This window comes from Engystomops pustulosus, chromosome 8 (assembly GCF_040894005.1).
Source record: "Engystomops pustulosus chromosome 8, aEngPut4.maternal, whole genome shotgun sequence".
Taxonomy (NCBI): Eukaryota; Metazoa; Chordata; class Amphibia; order Anura; family Leptodactylidae; genus Engystomops; species Engystomops pustulosus.
In genome coordinates this window covers 22,279,659-22,294,634 of record NC_092418.1, presented here as the reverse complement: position 1 = coordinate 22,294,634, position 14,976 = coordinate 22,279,659, and the positions used below count along the sequence as shown (strand labels likewise).

At 42.0% G+C, this 14,976-nt stretch overlaps 1 protein-coding gene across 2 annotated transcripts; it reads right to left on the bottom strand.

Moving 5' to 3' along the window:
• Positions 1-1,069: 1,069 nt before the first annotated feature.
• On the bottom strand, positions 1,070-14,705 carry AMDHD2 (amidohydrolase domain containing 2). 2 transcript variants are annotated; one of them, XR_011849314.1, is made up of 12 exons: positions 14,499-14,705; positions 13,843-13,979; positions 13,049-13,188; positions 10,762-10,816; positions 8,441-8,653; positions 8,280-8,368; positions 7,583-7,727; positions 7,371-7,478; positions 6,326-6,394; positions 4,272-4,373; positions 2,114-2,601; positions 1,070-1,598 (listed from the first exon to the last, which is right to left on the bottom strand). XR_011849314.1 is itself a non-coding variant. In XM_072120245.1 (11 exons), the coding sequence occupies exons 1-11, from the start codon at positions 14,579-14,581 to the stop codon at positions 2,495-2,497; spliced, it is 1,248 nt and encodes a 415-aa protein (XP_071976346.1). In that variant the 5' UTR covers positions 14,582-14,705; the 3' UTR covers positions 1,070-2,494. The 2 variants fall into 2 exon arrangements, 1 of the variants encoding a protein (XP_071976346.1); XM_072120245.1 differs by having other exon boundaries at positions 1,070-2,601.
• Positions 14,706-14,976: the final 271 nt, after the last annotated feature.

The following is a 14,976-nucleotide window of genomic DNA, read 5'->3' as shown; positions in this document are numbered from 1 at the left end:
ACCGTATATATTCACGCCACTTATGTTGTCAGTGATGCCCCAACCACATGTTGCGCACTGGCGATGGTGTCAGAGATCCGTGCATATGCGGAAAACCACAACTCCTCTGGTTCTGTAGAATGAACGGCAACAGAGTATACTCAACTCTTACCCTTGACTGACTACAAGGGACAAATTAATTTGATTGCAACTATACAGAACTAAATCACAAGTGACATGCAGGAATCGGATCGTATCCCTATGGGTGCCGAAATGGGCAGTCTGCAAAATGAAGACCATATTTGAGTTGTATTTTCCAGACCAGAATCTTATCATCACAGTCATCTACTCTGAGTCTCTTCCATCTTGTGGGACAACTGTCCCATTCTAAGACATCATGGCATTGAAACAGGATGGTAATCCATAGGAAAGCAGCGACTCCAGTTCACTGCACAATCTTCTGAAACGGACCTGGAAGTGAAAAACGGTTTCCCATTATAATGGTCTACCCCCTTAGACTATTGCAGCATATACTGTAATCAGGCCCAGGACAAGGGGTAGGCAGAGGTAGGTGATGGCCTAGGGTGCCACCTCAGCTCTGGCTGCTCTCCTCTATACTTTTACCTTTAGATCTCCTTCACATGAACATCTGTTTGAAGTCTTTATGTCATTGTGTCTGAGGTCCACTCATAGGTCAATGAGAGGAGAAGATACTGGCTGAACCATGGGTAGGAAGAGGACCTGCTCTGGTTGTGTGGCACATGCAGTTCTCTCGTACACGGGGGCCACAGAAACCACTGCTGTGTGTATGAGCCTATACAAAAAAAATTGGCCACACAAACAACATTCATGCACATGAGGCCTTATATAAATGTTATACGTCTTGGTGTACAAATTATTAGTGCAATATTCCTGGTAGATGGGTAGGATGACATTGTCATGGTGCAAAAATGTATGGCCTTATCCACCTAAAGCACCAAAAAGCCTCTTCTCTGCCCTGACTGTACAATGAAAACCTCTGCCCTGACCAACAATGAAAACCCTCCACGATTGGTGGGCGTCTTTTATAATAAGTAACCGAAAAGTCATATAATAAGCATTTTACAGTATATTCTCCTTTGGAAATTGGATAAGCAATCACAGTTGTTATAAATCTATAATACATGAAGGATAACGGAGTACAAAGATGTGCAGAGAGCAGTGTAGTCAGAAATGGAAGAACCAGATTATATAAGAGAGAAGATGAAGGCAGCGTATAGCACCATTGCCAATATATGGGCTTAAGCAAAGAGAAATTGGATGACATCACAAATAATACAGTCGCCTGGACGATTACACCTTTCATAAAACCTGTCTGGCTCTGAACTATAAAATCTGTAAAGTGACTGATTATCAGCCCCTTTAAGTGGGTACCTGGAAAAAGCATTAGGATAATTTACGGAACAGCCCAAAGTAGCCATAAACATATTAACGCTGGGTGGGTGCGATTATCAAGACCCTCCCTTAAATTCTGCAAATCATTAAAAAAATAATTTTTTTTTATATACCGGTATGTCTCACAGCAAAAAAGAATGCCTCTGGAGGAAAGGAACCAAAGTGATGGAGTGTATATATGTGTCCTGGTGCTTAATAACTGTGTGGTACACACCATGGAGGCAGCCATATTGTATGTGGGAAAGTCTCCCAAAAAAAAGGCAGATTTTGAGGCTCACACAGTTGTAAGCACAAAATTTCTAAACTGTATCATTATAGGGGTCCCCTACGTATAAATAGATATAGTGGGCACAGGGGAGTATCACTCGACTTATCAGCTTAATGACAAAAAAAAAAAATGGAGGCTCTTCTTCTGATTTTTTTTTTCTTTCTGTAAACGCACTCTGGGAAATATTTGGAAGGACATGGGTGAAATCCCTGTGTCCGGAGAAAATTTACTACAACTTACACCAGAATGTTAGCGTAAATTATACCTAATCTAGCAGAGATACTTGCACATGGACACGACAAAGTGAATTTTGTCATCCCTTTAAGGTTATGGGTTAAACAGAACAGCGCCATGACTATAACAGGTCGTGTGTGGTATTGCAGCTCTGCAGCATATGAGGGAATGATGCTGATGTGCAACAACACCAGCAACCTGTTAATAGTTTTGTTTTTTTATGGCTTTCTAATCATTTCCAATGCCATAAATTATTGTTTGCCATCTTAGGACCTGTGTGAATCCTGAATATAGACACAAAATGGCTTCCAGGAGTGATAGATATGGCAATATCTCTGAGTACATGTACTGCAATGTACAAATGGCTTTAGAAGTGCTTGATAGTTACAGCATAGCATCTTATCACCCACATTTACTCCAGCTGTCCCTCTCCAGTCACTGAGCCACAAGGCCTCACCATAACACAGAAATGGATGGCGGCCATTTTGCATCATGACAGAATCAGGACTCTGGCGACATCTTGTGGCCGTCATGCACAATAAAGCAGCCAGTACATAAGGCACAGTAGCAGGAAATATTCTAAGACGACTGTCCAGATGATCCTAAGATTGCCAGGGAGCTATAAACTTCTTCTCCCGCTATATAGGTGGCTTTTACATTCAGGCTGTCGTCAAGTTGTATAAAATCTGAGAAACAGGAAAAAGACAAATTAATATCAGACAAGAGATGAAATGAAAAATGTGTTGATCTGAAAACTCTAATAAAGTTTGTCATATTCTTTCAATGAATGCGGCATAAAGAAATATTTCCCTTATTCACGTTTATGGCATGGATGTCCGTGTTGGACAGGCAGATTCTTTTTGGTTTACGGGGGTTTCCAGGTTCTAGTTTACTGACCTATCCAGTACTGTGTAATGTATGGTCAGCAAATTTTGTCTGGCTCTGAAACTTGAAGCAAAACAGTGGATGGAGCAGGAAGAACATCTCACTTCATTGTGTAGTGGTCAGGCCACGTAACTGCGTCAAACTGAATGGATGCAGCTGGTCAGTGTCAGATCCCCACAATATTGATGATCTATAACAGGGGTAGGGAACCTATGGCTCGGGAGCCAGATATGGCTCTTTTGTTGGCTGCATCTGGCTCTCAGACAGATCTTTAATAAATAGCGATGGCTGCTGTGTGTCTCTTAGACCGATCACTGGACACAGCGATGTGGCCATTGCCTATGTCCTTTGTACGACCCAGGCGCCATTGCCGCCATCGTCTAAGCCCGAGTCAAAGAGAAGAGCGTGGGAGTCATGAGGAGTTGGCTGCAAGTGAATATTCTTTTTATTTTTTGCTGTGGCTAGCTGTCTAATGGGAGCATGTGCTGTGGCTAGCTGTCTAATGGGAGCATGTGCTGTGGCTAGCTATCTACTTGGGGGCATGTGCTGGAATAATCCTTTCTACTGGGAGGCATGTGCATATGGTACGGCTCTTAAAAAATAACATTTTAAAATATGTGGCATTCATGGCTCTCTCAACCAAAAAGGTTCCTGACCCCTGATCTATACTATGGATATATACAGAGTGGAAAACCTATTTAAAGGAAACCTGTCACCACCTTTTTCACAAAAACAGGAAGCTTCGGAGTGAGTTTGCGTCCTTTGCCCGTTCACTGCGTATGCGCAGCTTTACTTAGCAACATAAGGAGTGAATTTACGCATGCGCAGTGAGCTGAAGGAGGACGCAAACCCATTACGACACTCATCGGGTATCTCAAGGGGGTGTTTTGTTACTGAGTGAGGACAGTAGGGGCCACTCGACTCGGCTGTGGAGGCCTCGCCACCTCTGGCTCACTGCAGTGTGTGTCTGGATACCAGCTAAGCAAATAAAGTTATTCTAATTGGGTTGTGAGGAAAGGATTTTTTTAGGTAAATGAAAGGTGCCCATGTGGTAATATGGCTCTATGGGAACCTGTCACTACTTGTTTTTGTGTAAAAGTTGGTGACAGGTTCCCTTTATGGTTCACTATCTTTTTTGAAAAGGACATAAACAACAAAAGAGCAGGAAGCCCACAAGAAGGGCAGGGACAGGTTCTCCCCTTTAAAGCATTTGTCCATGTCATACATCAGAGTTGTAGAAGAAACGCCACTGCCAGGATATGTTTGTTTACATGGCTACAGCAGCGGCACTTCCACGTTGCAGCCATGTTATCATATCCTGATGCAGAATGAATCACTGGAAGCAGCAGCCAAGAAAATGGGCAACAATAGCTTTATTTCTTATGTCATAGCATTGCCTGTACATTAGGAAAGAAATATCTTTAAAAACTCCTTTACATGGTCAGAAGACTTACATATCTATAAGTCTTACCTGCATCTGCTCCAAAATCAAGTGTCCCCTTCCGATGCTGCACCCCTAGAAGTTGCGCTGGATGAAGAGATGCGGCTTCTAAAGCCTCTTCCACTGTGCAACCTGCCAGGAAAAAATAGGATTTAATGAGTTGTCCACTTTCAGCAAATAATTGATAGTGTTAATGTAAGGAACAGTTATACAATTTTCCAATATACTTGCTGTATCAATTCCTCACTGTTTTCTAGATCTCTGCTTGCTGTCTTTCTATAGAAAGCTTCTATGCTTACTTCTAGTGGATAGAAAACTGTCCATGGTGATGGACAGGCAGGTGCCCAAGCTTTTAATATTACTCTCTGTGATGGACATGCAGGTGCACAAGCCGTTCTATCACATGACCATGGACAGATACATTTATCGAGTGCAAGTAAACATAGAAGCATCTTATGGCGGGACAGCAAGCAGACTTCTAGGAAACTGTGAGGAATTAATACAGAAAGCATATTGAAAATTTTTTATAACTTTTCATTATACAAATAATATCAATTATTTACTGAAAGTGGTCAACCCCTTTAAGCTCAGTTACTATTGACTTAAAGGAGAATAAAGACAAAGTAAATGCAATAAATATTATATACATGGAGCAATGTAGATTACAATGATAACAGGAGACAATAAAGGAAGAGGTAATCATTTAGGTCTCCTGATCAATACAAAAACTAATAATAGTAAAAGCAATGACATTTATCTCCTCGTGTGCTGTGTATTGATTAGGATCGGTCAATGGTTTTACAAGAAAACCGCAGCAAGAGTAGACGTCATGTAATGTATAAATTGAAGCTGTGTATGCATATTCAGTGGTTCTTATTGGAACCTCCTCTTTATGTTAAGATTAAAGGGGAGGGAAGAGAGAATACAGTCACATCCCAGCCCATATGGTGTCTCTTTCCCATAGGATATAGTTGCAGGACCTGGTAATGATATAGTATTGGTAATCTAATGTTACACCATGGTTTATAAAAATCTCTGGCAAGAAATGGCCTCCATCTAATCTCTTTGGTTCCCATGTTAAATGGGTTCATATATACAGGGTCGAAACTGCAGTGGTAGCAGCCGCTATGGGGCCCGCAGTAGCAGGAGGCCCTGTCATCAAACTGGACACTAAGGAATGGAGGATGTGCACCATTATATGCATATTATGCTGCACATTGTACAGCATAATATGTATACAACATATATGCGATGTATATATGCATGTATCTGATCTGTATTTTCTGTATAAATACTGTATGTATATATTCTGCACGTCTGTATATGGCACTGCGTGTGTATGTATGTATGTGATGTGCATATGCTCTATATGTGTGCGTGTAAGAGTGTATAAATGTGAATGTATGAATGAAGAAGAACTGTATGTTTATGTATATAGGTATATAAATGTGTGTGTATATAGGAGTGTAATATGTATATTTTTAAGCTGGAAAGGGGGCTCCATTCAGAAGTCTGCTATGGGGCCCTGCCATTTCTGCAGTTACGCCACTGCATATATATTTAAATTAGCCTTAGACTGTCATATAAGTTATTACAATAATAGAGAATGGAGGACACCAAATCACCGGTATCACACGGTCTTTGTGGTGGTTTAAGGTCCAAAATATGCCAACAGTAAGCAAGTCCAGGAGTGTGTTTTTATACATATTGAGAGGTGATGCTGTTGTATATTTTATATGACAGTAGCCGACCCCATGTGGTTAGGCAAAGAGCTACATAATAATGAATGAATGAATGGATTACCAAGGCCGGTCTGCCCAAGGCAACACAACAAGCGAAATGTCAATATGTGATTTCATTTACCCCCCACAGCATAATCAATACTCACGACCTATAGCAAACACAGTGTGGGGTCACTACTGTGCGTGAGGGTCAATTGAGTAGTTTTATCAATGGAGCAGTGTACAATACAAATGCATATGCACACCCTACTTACAGTACATACCCATGCAACCTCTACTTTACTATGAAGTCAATTGCTATACCTTGGGTTTGTGGATCTGAATTTACAAAACTGCACATACCTGTAGCTTCATGAAAATGTCTTACACACATATCCATCGTCGCAATGCTCCCCGCCAAGGTGTGAGTTCCTTGAATGTAAAAGAAACGCCTTTTGCAAAATATACTTTAACTTGTTCTGGTTTGTAAGACCTGCAACTGTTTGGAAACTGGCAGGTGTTACACATTTAGAAGTAGTTGCCATATGCGATCAGTTTACTTTATGATTATTATTATTTTTGGCCACAGTGTATTCCGTGTGCATTAAAATAAAAGATCTGGTCGCCCACCACAGTAGGAGATAAAATTCTTTGGTCCAGCTTTATTGGATATCCAAAAAACATGTTACAATGAAGACACCAGCAAGTTAAAAGGGTTGTCCCTAATTCAAGGTGAATAGCAAATAATATGTTGACGACAATGAGAACATGAATCCTGTTACCTCTGCTGCCGCTTAAGAGTAAGGCAAGTGGACAGAATTTCAACTTGTTATTCACAATGTGATTGCATTTATTTTTCTAAACTATGAATCTGGAATCTTTAAAGGGGTTCTCCAATCATAGCAACTTAGGCCCTATCCACAGGATCTGTTGTATCCCTGTTGCGCTCAAAATTCAGAGAGCTGCTAGTTTGCTAGTTGCGCATGCGCCGGCTGCTCTATTTCTCTCTATGGCATTGACAAAGGTTGCAGAGCATACAACTCAGCTATCTCAGTCATTGAGATGAACAAAGTAGTCGGTGCATGTGAGACTGGCTGCCCCGATCATCTCAAGCACAACAAAGATACAACTGATCCCCATTCTCCAGATCCATGGGGATCCCCATCATGGAAACCCCAACGATCGGCAAGTTATCCTATGGATAGGGCCTAACTTGCTATGACTGGAGAACTCTAACGTTTCAAGAACGGACTGGCCTGCTAGCCCTAGCCTATAGTAATAGTCTCATCTGCCACTTTTTACCAGGGAGGGTTGGAACTAAAGACCCCCTTTATGATCCAGGTGGATGCAACAAGAACATGTATATGGTCTCCTTAGACACAACAGCCATTCAGGTGTGACAACTTACCGGCCACGTATGCATTGAAACCGTCTATCAAGATTTCCTGCTGACCCAGGGTGTGCCTGCCTGGTCTGAGCCCCATGGCTGTGATGGCATCCGTCACCAGGACAAGTCCTGAAATATAGGAAAACAATATCACTGCCGAGTACAAACTCAATTTCGGAAGAATACTCTGTATTGACTGTATGGTTTTCCATGCCAATGCTAGTTATACTCACCTCTGGGGTGGGCACGGTGGGCTATTCTTAAAGCAGCAGGATTAGTGTGTATTCCGTCAGCAATCATCCCATAATAAACCGTCCTCCCAGCCGGAATCTGATCACTTGTCAATAAGCCCACAATCCCGGGATCGCGGTGGTGGAACTGTAAAAAACATGATGTGAGATGATATATGCCCACCTGGCAATGCAGAAAATACTCAGCATGGCAATGCAGAAAATACTCAGCAACAGGAGGGGCCATGTATATCACACAGTTCAGGGGTCTCCTCTCTGGGGTGTTGCAGCTTCCTTAAAAGGGTTTTCTAGCCGCTAAAGTGAAATCTCTAGTTTTCCCGTATTCACAGCATAGGGAATAATATGCTGATTGGTGGAGGTCCAAGTGGTGGGTTCCCCTTCATATCACCAGAAAGGGGGTGTATCCAAAATGAACAAAGCATCTTGTCGCTCTGCTGCTCTAGTCATCTTTATAGTGCTACATAAATATAGCCGTGTGCTGTACTCAGTCAGCGCCATAAGTAATGAATGGAGCAGCTTTGTGCATGTCGTATCCATGAGACGACCCATTAGCTTGGGGTCCAAAAGATTTTTATGATCCATGGGAGGGGTCTTATCACTGATCAGCAATTGATCCCCTATCTTGAGTCTAGGGGATAATTTGTTGAGCTTGTACAACCCCTTTAATGGAGTCACATACCGGTAGCATGGCGTTAAAGAGATGAGTAATAAAGGAGGCCCCGGATTTTACAGCATCTTCAGCCTGAGACAAATTGGCCACAGAGTGACCTGGAGACAAAGAGTAGATGTTACACATCTTATAGCATAAACATCTATTACAGACTTCAGTAATGGACGCACCTACGGAGACACATATCCCGCGCTTCACCAATTCCTCAATCACCTCTCCACTCTTTTCCATTTCGGGGGCAAGAGTGACAATGCTGACCTTATCCAGAGTCCCATAAGTATCCAGGAGCTTAGAGAAACCCCCCTTACTAAAAGAACGGAGACAATGCTCTGGGTGGGCTCCCTTCTTCTCAGCGCTGATGTATGGACCCTCCAGATGGATACCTGCCGGACAGCGAGAATGTAGACATTATGGATTGTCATCAGGTATTACAGATCAACACAATGGAAGTGAATGGATGGAGCTGCAATACTACACATCCACCTGCGATACCATCACTGGTAGAAAGCAGTAATTTTTTTGCATCCGCTACAACCAATTTATAGTTTAATAACAATTTATTGAGGTTCATATATTGCAAGATGATGACTAGGCATGATGAATCTATGATTTCATGGATTTGCACGGAAACCAATTTATAGAAAAAAGTAACAATTGTTAACTAAAGACCTATTTTTTTATTATTTTTTTTTTAATCAGAATTTTTTTTTTATTAAGGCAGAGAATTTTTGAGTAAAGACACAATAAACTAAAGACCTAATAACGGGTTAACAGAACCACAGGAAATAGGGTGGACAGACAGCATAATATTAAAAGTTTATTTTAGGAGAAACAAATATAAGAAGATTACCACAGTCACGGTGCCTGGATTTATAGGTAAGTGCCCTTGGTTTATCATGATGGATTTTGATGGTACAGTGGGCACAGAGACTATTCAGACCCCTTTAAAATTTTGACTCTTAGTTTCATTGTAACGAATAGGTAAGATCAAAAACTCTTCCTCCATCTTGACAGAAAAAAAAAAGTAGATATTTTTGTTAGTTTATTAAACAAGAAAATCCTGAAATCTCCCCTGGTGATGAGTATTCTACTGGTGATGAGTAGAAGCTTTGGAGCTGGTGCAGCCCAGAGTCTTCTTGAGAAGATGCTACAAGTTCCTCACCCCTGGATTTTGGGATCTTCTGCCTCTTACCTTGCAGACCCTCTCCAGTTCCCTCAGGTTGGATGGTGAACGTTGTGGAAGCCATTATCAGTTCTATTGAGAGATGCTCTATGAGGGTTTGGGTCTGGGCTCTGGCTGGGCCAGTCAGGAATGGTCATAGAGATGTTCTGAAGCCTTTGCTGTGTTATTTTAGCTGTGAGCTTAGGACATTGTATTGTGGGAAGGTTCGACACAGTCTGGCGTCCAGGGCATCTGGAAGAGGTTTTCATCCAGGATATCTCTGTACTTGTCCGCATTCATCTCTCTTTCCATTACACCCAGTGCTCCTGTCCCCCCCCCATAGCCTGATGCTGCCCCCACCATGTGTCACTGCTGGGATTGTATTTGGCAGGTGATGAGCAGCGCCTGCATTTCTCCACCGCTTAGAATTAACACCAAAAAGTTCAATCTTTATCTCATCAGAGCGGAGAATCTTATTTCTCATAGTCTGGGGTCCTTCATGTGCTTTGCACAATATATGTGGCTTTCATGCCTTGCACTCAGGGGAGGCTTCTGTCAGCAGACTCTGCCATAAAACCCTGACTGCTGGAGGCTGCGATGATAGGTGATTCCCATCTCTCTAATGCATCTCTGGGGCTCAACCACAGTGATCTTGGAGTAATTCTTTGCCTCTCTCACCAAGACTCTTCTCCCAAAATTGCTTAGTTTGGCGGATTGTCAAAAAATTCTTCCATGTAAAGATTATGGAGGCCACTGTGCTCTTATGAACCTTGGGTGCTGCAGAAATTCTTTTGTAACCTTGGCCACATCTGTGCCTTGCCACAATTCTGTCTCTGAGCTCCTTGGGCAGTTCCTTAGACCTCATCATTCTCATGTGCTTTGACAAGCAGTGTGAGCTGTGAGGTCTTATATAGAAAGGCGAGTGCCTTTCCTAATCAAGTCCAATCAGTTTAGTTAAACACAGCTGGACTCCAATGAAGAAGTAAAACCATCTCAAGGAGGATCAGAATTAAATGGACAGCATGTGAGTGACTGTCACAGCAAAGGGTCTGAATACTTATGACCAGGTGATATTTCTGTTTTTATTGTTTAATAAATTAGCAAAAATATCTACATTTCTGTTTTTTTTCTGTCAAGATGGGGGCAGAGTGTACATTAATGAGTAAAAAAAAAGTTTTTTGATGTGAACAAATGGCTGCAATGAAACAATGATTGAAAAATTTAAAGGGGTCTGCATTCTTTCCGTACCCACCGTCTTTTAAACAGATTTTAGGAAGCACCAGGCTTTCATTTAATCCTAGTTATAAAACAAAAAGAGTTTATTATTACCCAACACTCCGGCTCCCCATGATCCACCATCTTCTACAGAAATCTGTGGAAGCACCTATGGGGAGAAAAAAAAAAAAAAAAAAAAGAGAGATATATATATATATATATATAAAATGATACACAGCTCTGTAATAAGGGTCCAGAGGGAGTCATTACAAGAACAAGGAGCAGACTATAGCACCCGGCGTTAGGACAGACTGATAACATAATAAATAATAGGACAGAAGGTCCGCTCCGACACACACATTCCTGTTTTTGGCACAAACCCTTGGATCAATGTTCATAAAATTGTAAAGTGCTATAAAAGAAAAAAATCATACAGCCGCAGAATAATTCCTAGAGGAAGAGCAAAGGTCATTGATCTAGAACTGTAAGGAAAAAAGCAATTTACTAGAATGTATTGCTGAAATCAAGGTCATATTTATACCTTGCAGCGATGGAGTATGTGTTCAGATGTGACCAATTGCAAATTCAGGGTGGAAATATTATCCCCGTTATCGGCAGGGACTGATATTTATAATGTTCGATAATGTCTCTTATCCACTGGATAGAGGAGAAATGTCTGATATGTTGGGGATCACTAGTGATAACATAGTTGGGGAGCAAACAAGTTCTCTGAAATGCTCCATTCATTATGGGACGGAGCACAAGTCTAGTATGTTCACAAGTTCTCTGTTCACATGGCGAGCTTCAAGGGACTAGCTGGCTTTTGTAATAATTCACTTATCACCTATCCTGCAGATTGGTCATTAATCGTCATTAGCGACACAGCCTCTTTAAAAGGGAACCTGTCATCAGGATTTTATACATCAGGTTGATGGCAGCTGCTGAAGGTCCCATAATACACAACATAAGGATGTGTTTGAGTCATAGGGGAACATGTATCTTGCATGTCTCAAATGAACCAGGACACAAGCCATGTGAGGGGGTTATGTACTAGAGTAGTCACTACTGTAAATTCTGGATTTGAGTCCTTGGCCTGCATTTTTAAGCACTCTAGCCACACCCCAGGAAAATGATGATGACATATGAGGGTGCGGTCACATGTAGTGTTTGGGATGTGTTTCTCAAATCATCGCAGAAATGCATGTGTTTTACATGTTACCATGAAGTGTAAGCAGCTGTGTTATCATTTTTACAGCTGCTTACACTTCGAGCAAGGAAGAAAAGACACTTTCTATCCAACCAAGCTCATGGTAAAATATTTAAAAACCGCAATGGGAACGCCTTAAAGGGGTATTCCCATTTCACCAAGTAATTGATATTGTTTGAATAATGAAAAGTTATACAGAAAGTATATTGGAAAATCGTATCAATTCTTCACGGTTTTCTAGATCTCTGCTTGCTGTCATTCTATAGAAAGCTTGGGTGGCACTGTGGCTGAGTGGGTAGCCCTTCCAGCACTGGAGTCCTGGGTTCAAGTCCCAGGGTCAACATCTGCAAAGAGTTTGTATGTTCTCTCCGTGTTTGCGTGGGTATCCTCCGGGTCCTCCCACACTCCAAAACTTACTAGTAGGTGATTAGATTGTGAGCCCCATGGGAACAGGAACTAATTTGTTATGCTTTGTTCAGCGCTGCGTAATCTGTGTGCGCCATATAAATAAAAAATTATTGTTATTATAAAGCTTCATTGTTTATTTCCAGTGGAGATAAATCTGACCATGGTCACACAGGTGCACGGCTCGTTATAGCACCCAGGTCTGATTACTCTCTTTGACACCAACGAGCCGTGCACCTGTGTGACCATGGTCAGATTCATGTCCACTGGAAACCTGCCCTGGACCAGGTTCAGATTTGCACCTAAAAAGGCGCAAAAGTAAGCAAAAAAAAGTGATACATGAAAGGTGAAAAGTCGCACATAACATCTGGAAAATAAAGACACATAAGGCACCACTGCACAAAGTGGAGACAAAGGTGAAAAGACAACAAAAGTAAAAAAAAAAAAAAACACGCAAAAATAAAGATACAGTATACGCCCCCCATGGTGTCACCATTAACAACACGCTCATGACACTCGAGCTGCAGAAGTCGAAAAGAGATAGGAGCCGTTTCTATATGCGACTACTCATAAGCGAACCAGCAGAAATCATAGTCAAATACCTGTTTGTGTTGTGTATAATAAGACCTGCATAAGCTGTCATTAACCTGATATGTGAAATCCTGCTGACAGATTCCCTTTAATCTCTATACATTGCTGCAGACTATGTTGGCGCTATAGAGACAATGTTGAAATAAATTTGCATAGGGAAGGAAATCCTACAAGGGTCACACTGACAAAACCTCATACCTTGTGGTAGACAGATGAGGGCGATGTTACAATGGTCGGACAGAAAGAGGTGACACCGTGTGGGAGGATATTGCGAGCCACCAGTGAAATCCCATCTCCTGCTTCATCCGTTTCCTGGGAAAAATCTACACCAAAGCCCCCTTTAGGAAGGAAAAAGTCTTCATAAATCACATCCTCTGACTGCAACACACAAGAGATCTGAGTAGGCAAAAATCTATCTGAATAATGCTTTTCTGACTCCTTGGTCACTGGTTAAGTTTTAACCACCTAATTACAGAATAAGAAGGAACATACTGGTTAGTGCACTTCTGCCTTGCAGCGCTGGTGTCCTGGGTTCGAATCCCACCCAGGTCAAGATCTGCAAAGAGTTTGTATGTTCTCTCCGTGTTTGTGTAATCTGTGTGCGCTATATAAATAAAGAATTATTATTATTATTATTATTATTATAAGTGGGGGTCTGAATGCTGGTCACAGAAATGGAGGTCTCACCCAGCATCAAATCAGGTTTGACCCCTATACAGTGGGGAAAATAAGTGCGGAGGATGGAATTTTCATGAAATCTGAACCTGGCGCCCCCTGCACACTACACAAGCAAACTGCACCTAGTACAGACTGCACTGTTTTTGGTAAATGTGGGTCATTGTATTATTTTTAAGTATATAATCAGCACACGGTGATGTAGTCTTGTATGAAATGGGACAAATCCAAGCCTTAATGAGTAGTTATTGCGCAGGGGAGCTTATAAAAGTCACTATGAACCCATTCCCAGAGGGAGAAGTGCACCAGCTGCTCACCATTGATCTGTACATCAATGAATCCTGGGGCAATGATTCTCCCTTGACAATCTACGTGGACGTCAGCCGCGCCTTTCTCATCAAAGAAAAGTTTTTCAGGGTTCAGAATCTTCCCTTGTCGCACCCAAAGATCCTCCCTGCAAGGGGGAAAACATGTCACAGCAGTCATACAACTTGTACATAGAAGGATCTAATGTTGGGGAACCAATCCTGATGACTCTGCCCTCAGTAAGGTGATGCTATCAGACCTGGTCCATTAGATCCCAGGCCAGATCCAAAATACGTTGGGTGTACAAATGCAGTTGGGCTTCTCTTGCTAAGAACCGGCCTCAGTCGATTGCAAATTGTTTTAAATATCCCAGATTATTGGAATTTCTAAATGAGCAAATACTGAATTAAAGGATTTTCCCTGGTGGTGGTAATAGCACATATTCTGTTAATGGAAACTTATGATGAAAACAAAATACATGAGTAAATCAGTAAATGAGCCCTAAATACACCCATAAAGACCATACATGCTGGAGAATATAATCAATGCACTAAAACGTCCATAGGGGAAAAGGGGAGGGGTTTTCAATAGCTGCCAATCGAAATCTAGCTCGCATTTAAGATCGGCTTACTAGTGAATGAAAGCAGCTTCCTGATTGGTCACTCACCATTGGAGTTTATGGTCTCTGAGGATCCGGCAGTTCCTGAATTGGACGATGGGGGCATCAGACACGGATTTATTGGAAGGCATCGCTCACCTGTCTGTCTCCCTGCCGTGTCACCCCTCTCGTTCCCTCATCCTCCCCCTCATCCAGCCTTTCGCTCGCAGAAGAATCCGAGTCGGTCACATGAGCCCTAGTCACATGACAGGACATCCCAACGACCGTCACGTGACGTGGCCATCTTGAGAAGGTCAGGTCGGCCATCTTGAGAAGGTCACACATCTTATTAATCGGTTTTAGGTAGTTTTGCTGTTGGATTAGCTATGTGTGTCTATGTACAAGTGCAGGGAATGTTCTGGATATAATCCCCATATTAGGTTGGTGGTAAAATAGCCAAATAATTACCCAAAATGGCAGTCCGCGAAGCTCCGCCCACTCTATTATTGGGGGGGGGGGCGGTATTAGGGTGACTTGTATTTTTAAA

Coding starts and splice junctions, on each gene's coding strand:
- AMDHD2 (XM_072120245.1), bottom strand. CDS start 14,581: ATGCCTTCCAATAAATCCGTGTCTGATGCCCCCATCGTCCAATTCAGG. Junction 8,369..8,440: donor CGGGATATGTGTCTCCGTAG/GTGCGTCCATTA, acceptor CTTTGTCTCCAG/GTCACTCTGTGGCCAATTTG. Junction 6,395..7,370: donor TTTCAATGCATACGTGGCCG/GTAAGTTGTCAC, acceptor TTTACATTCAAG/GAACTCACACCTTGGCGGGG.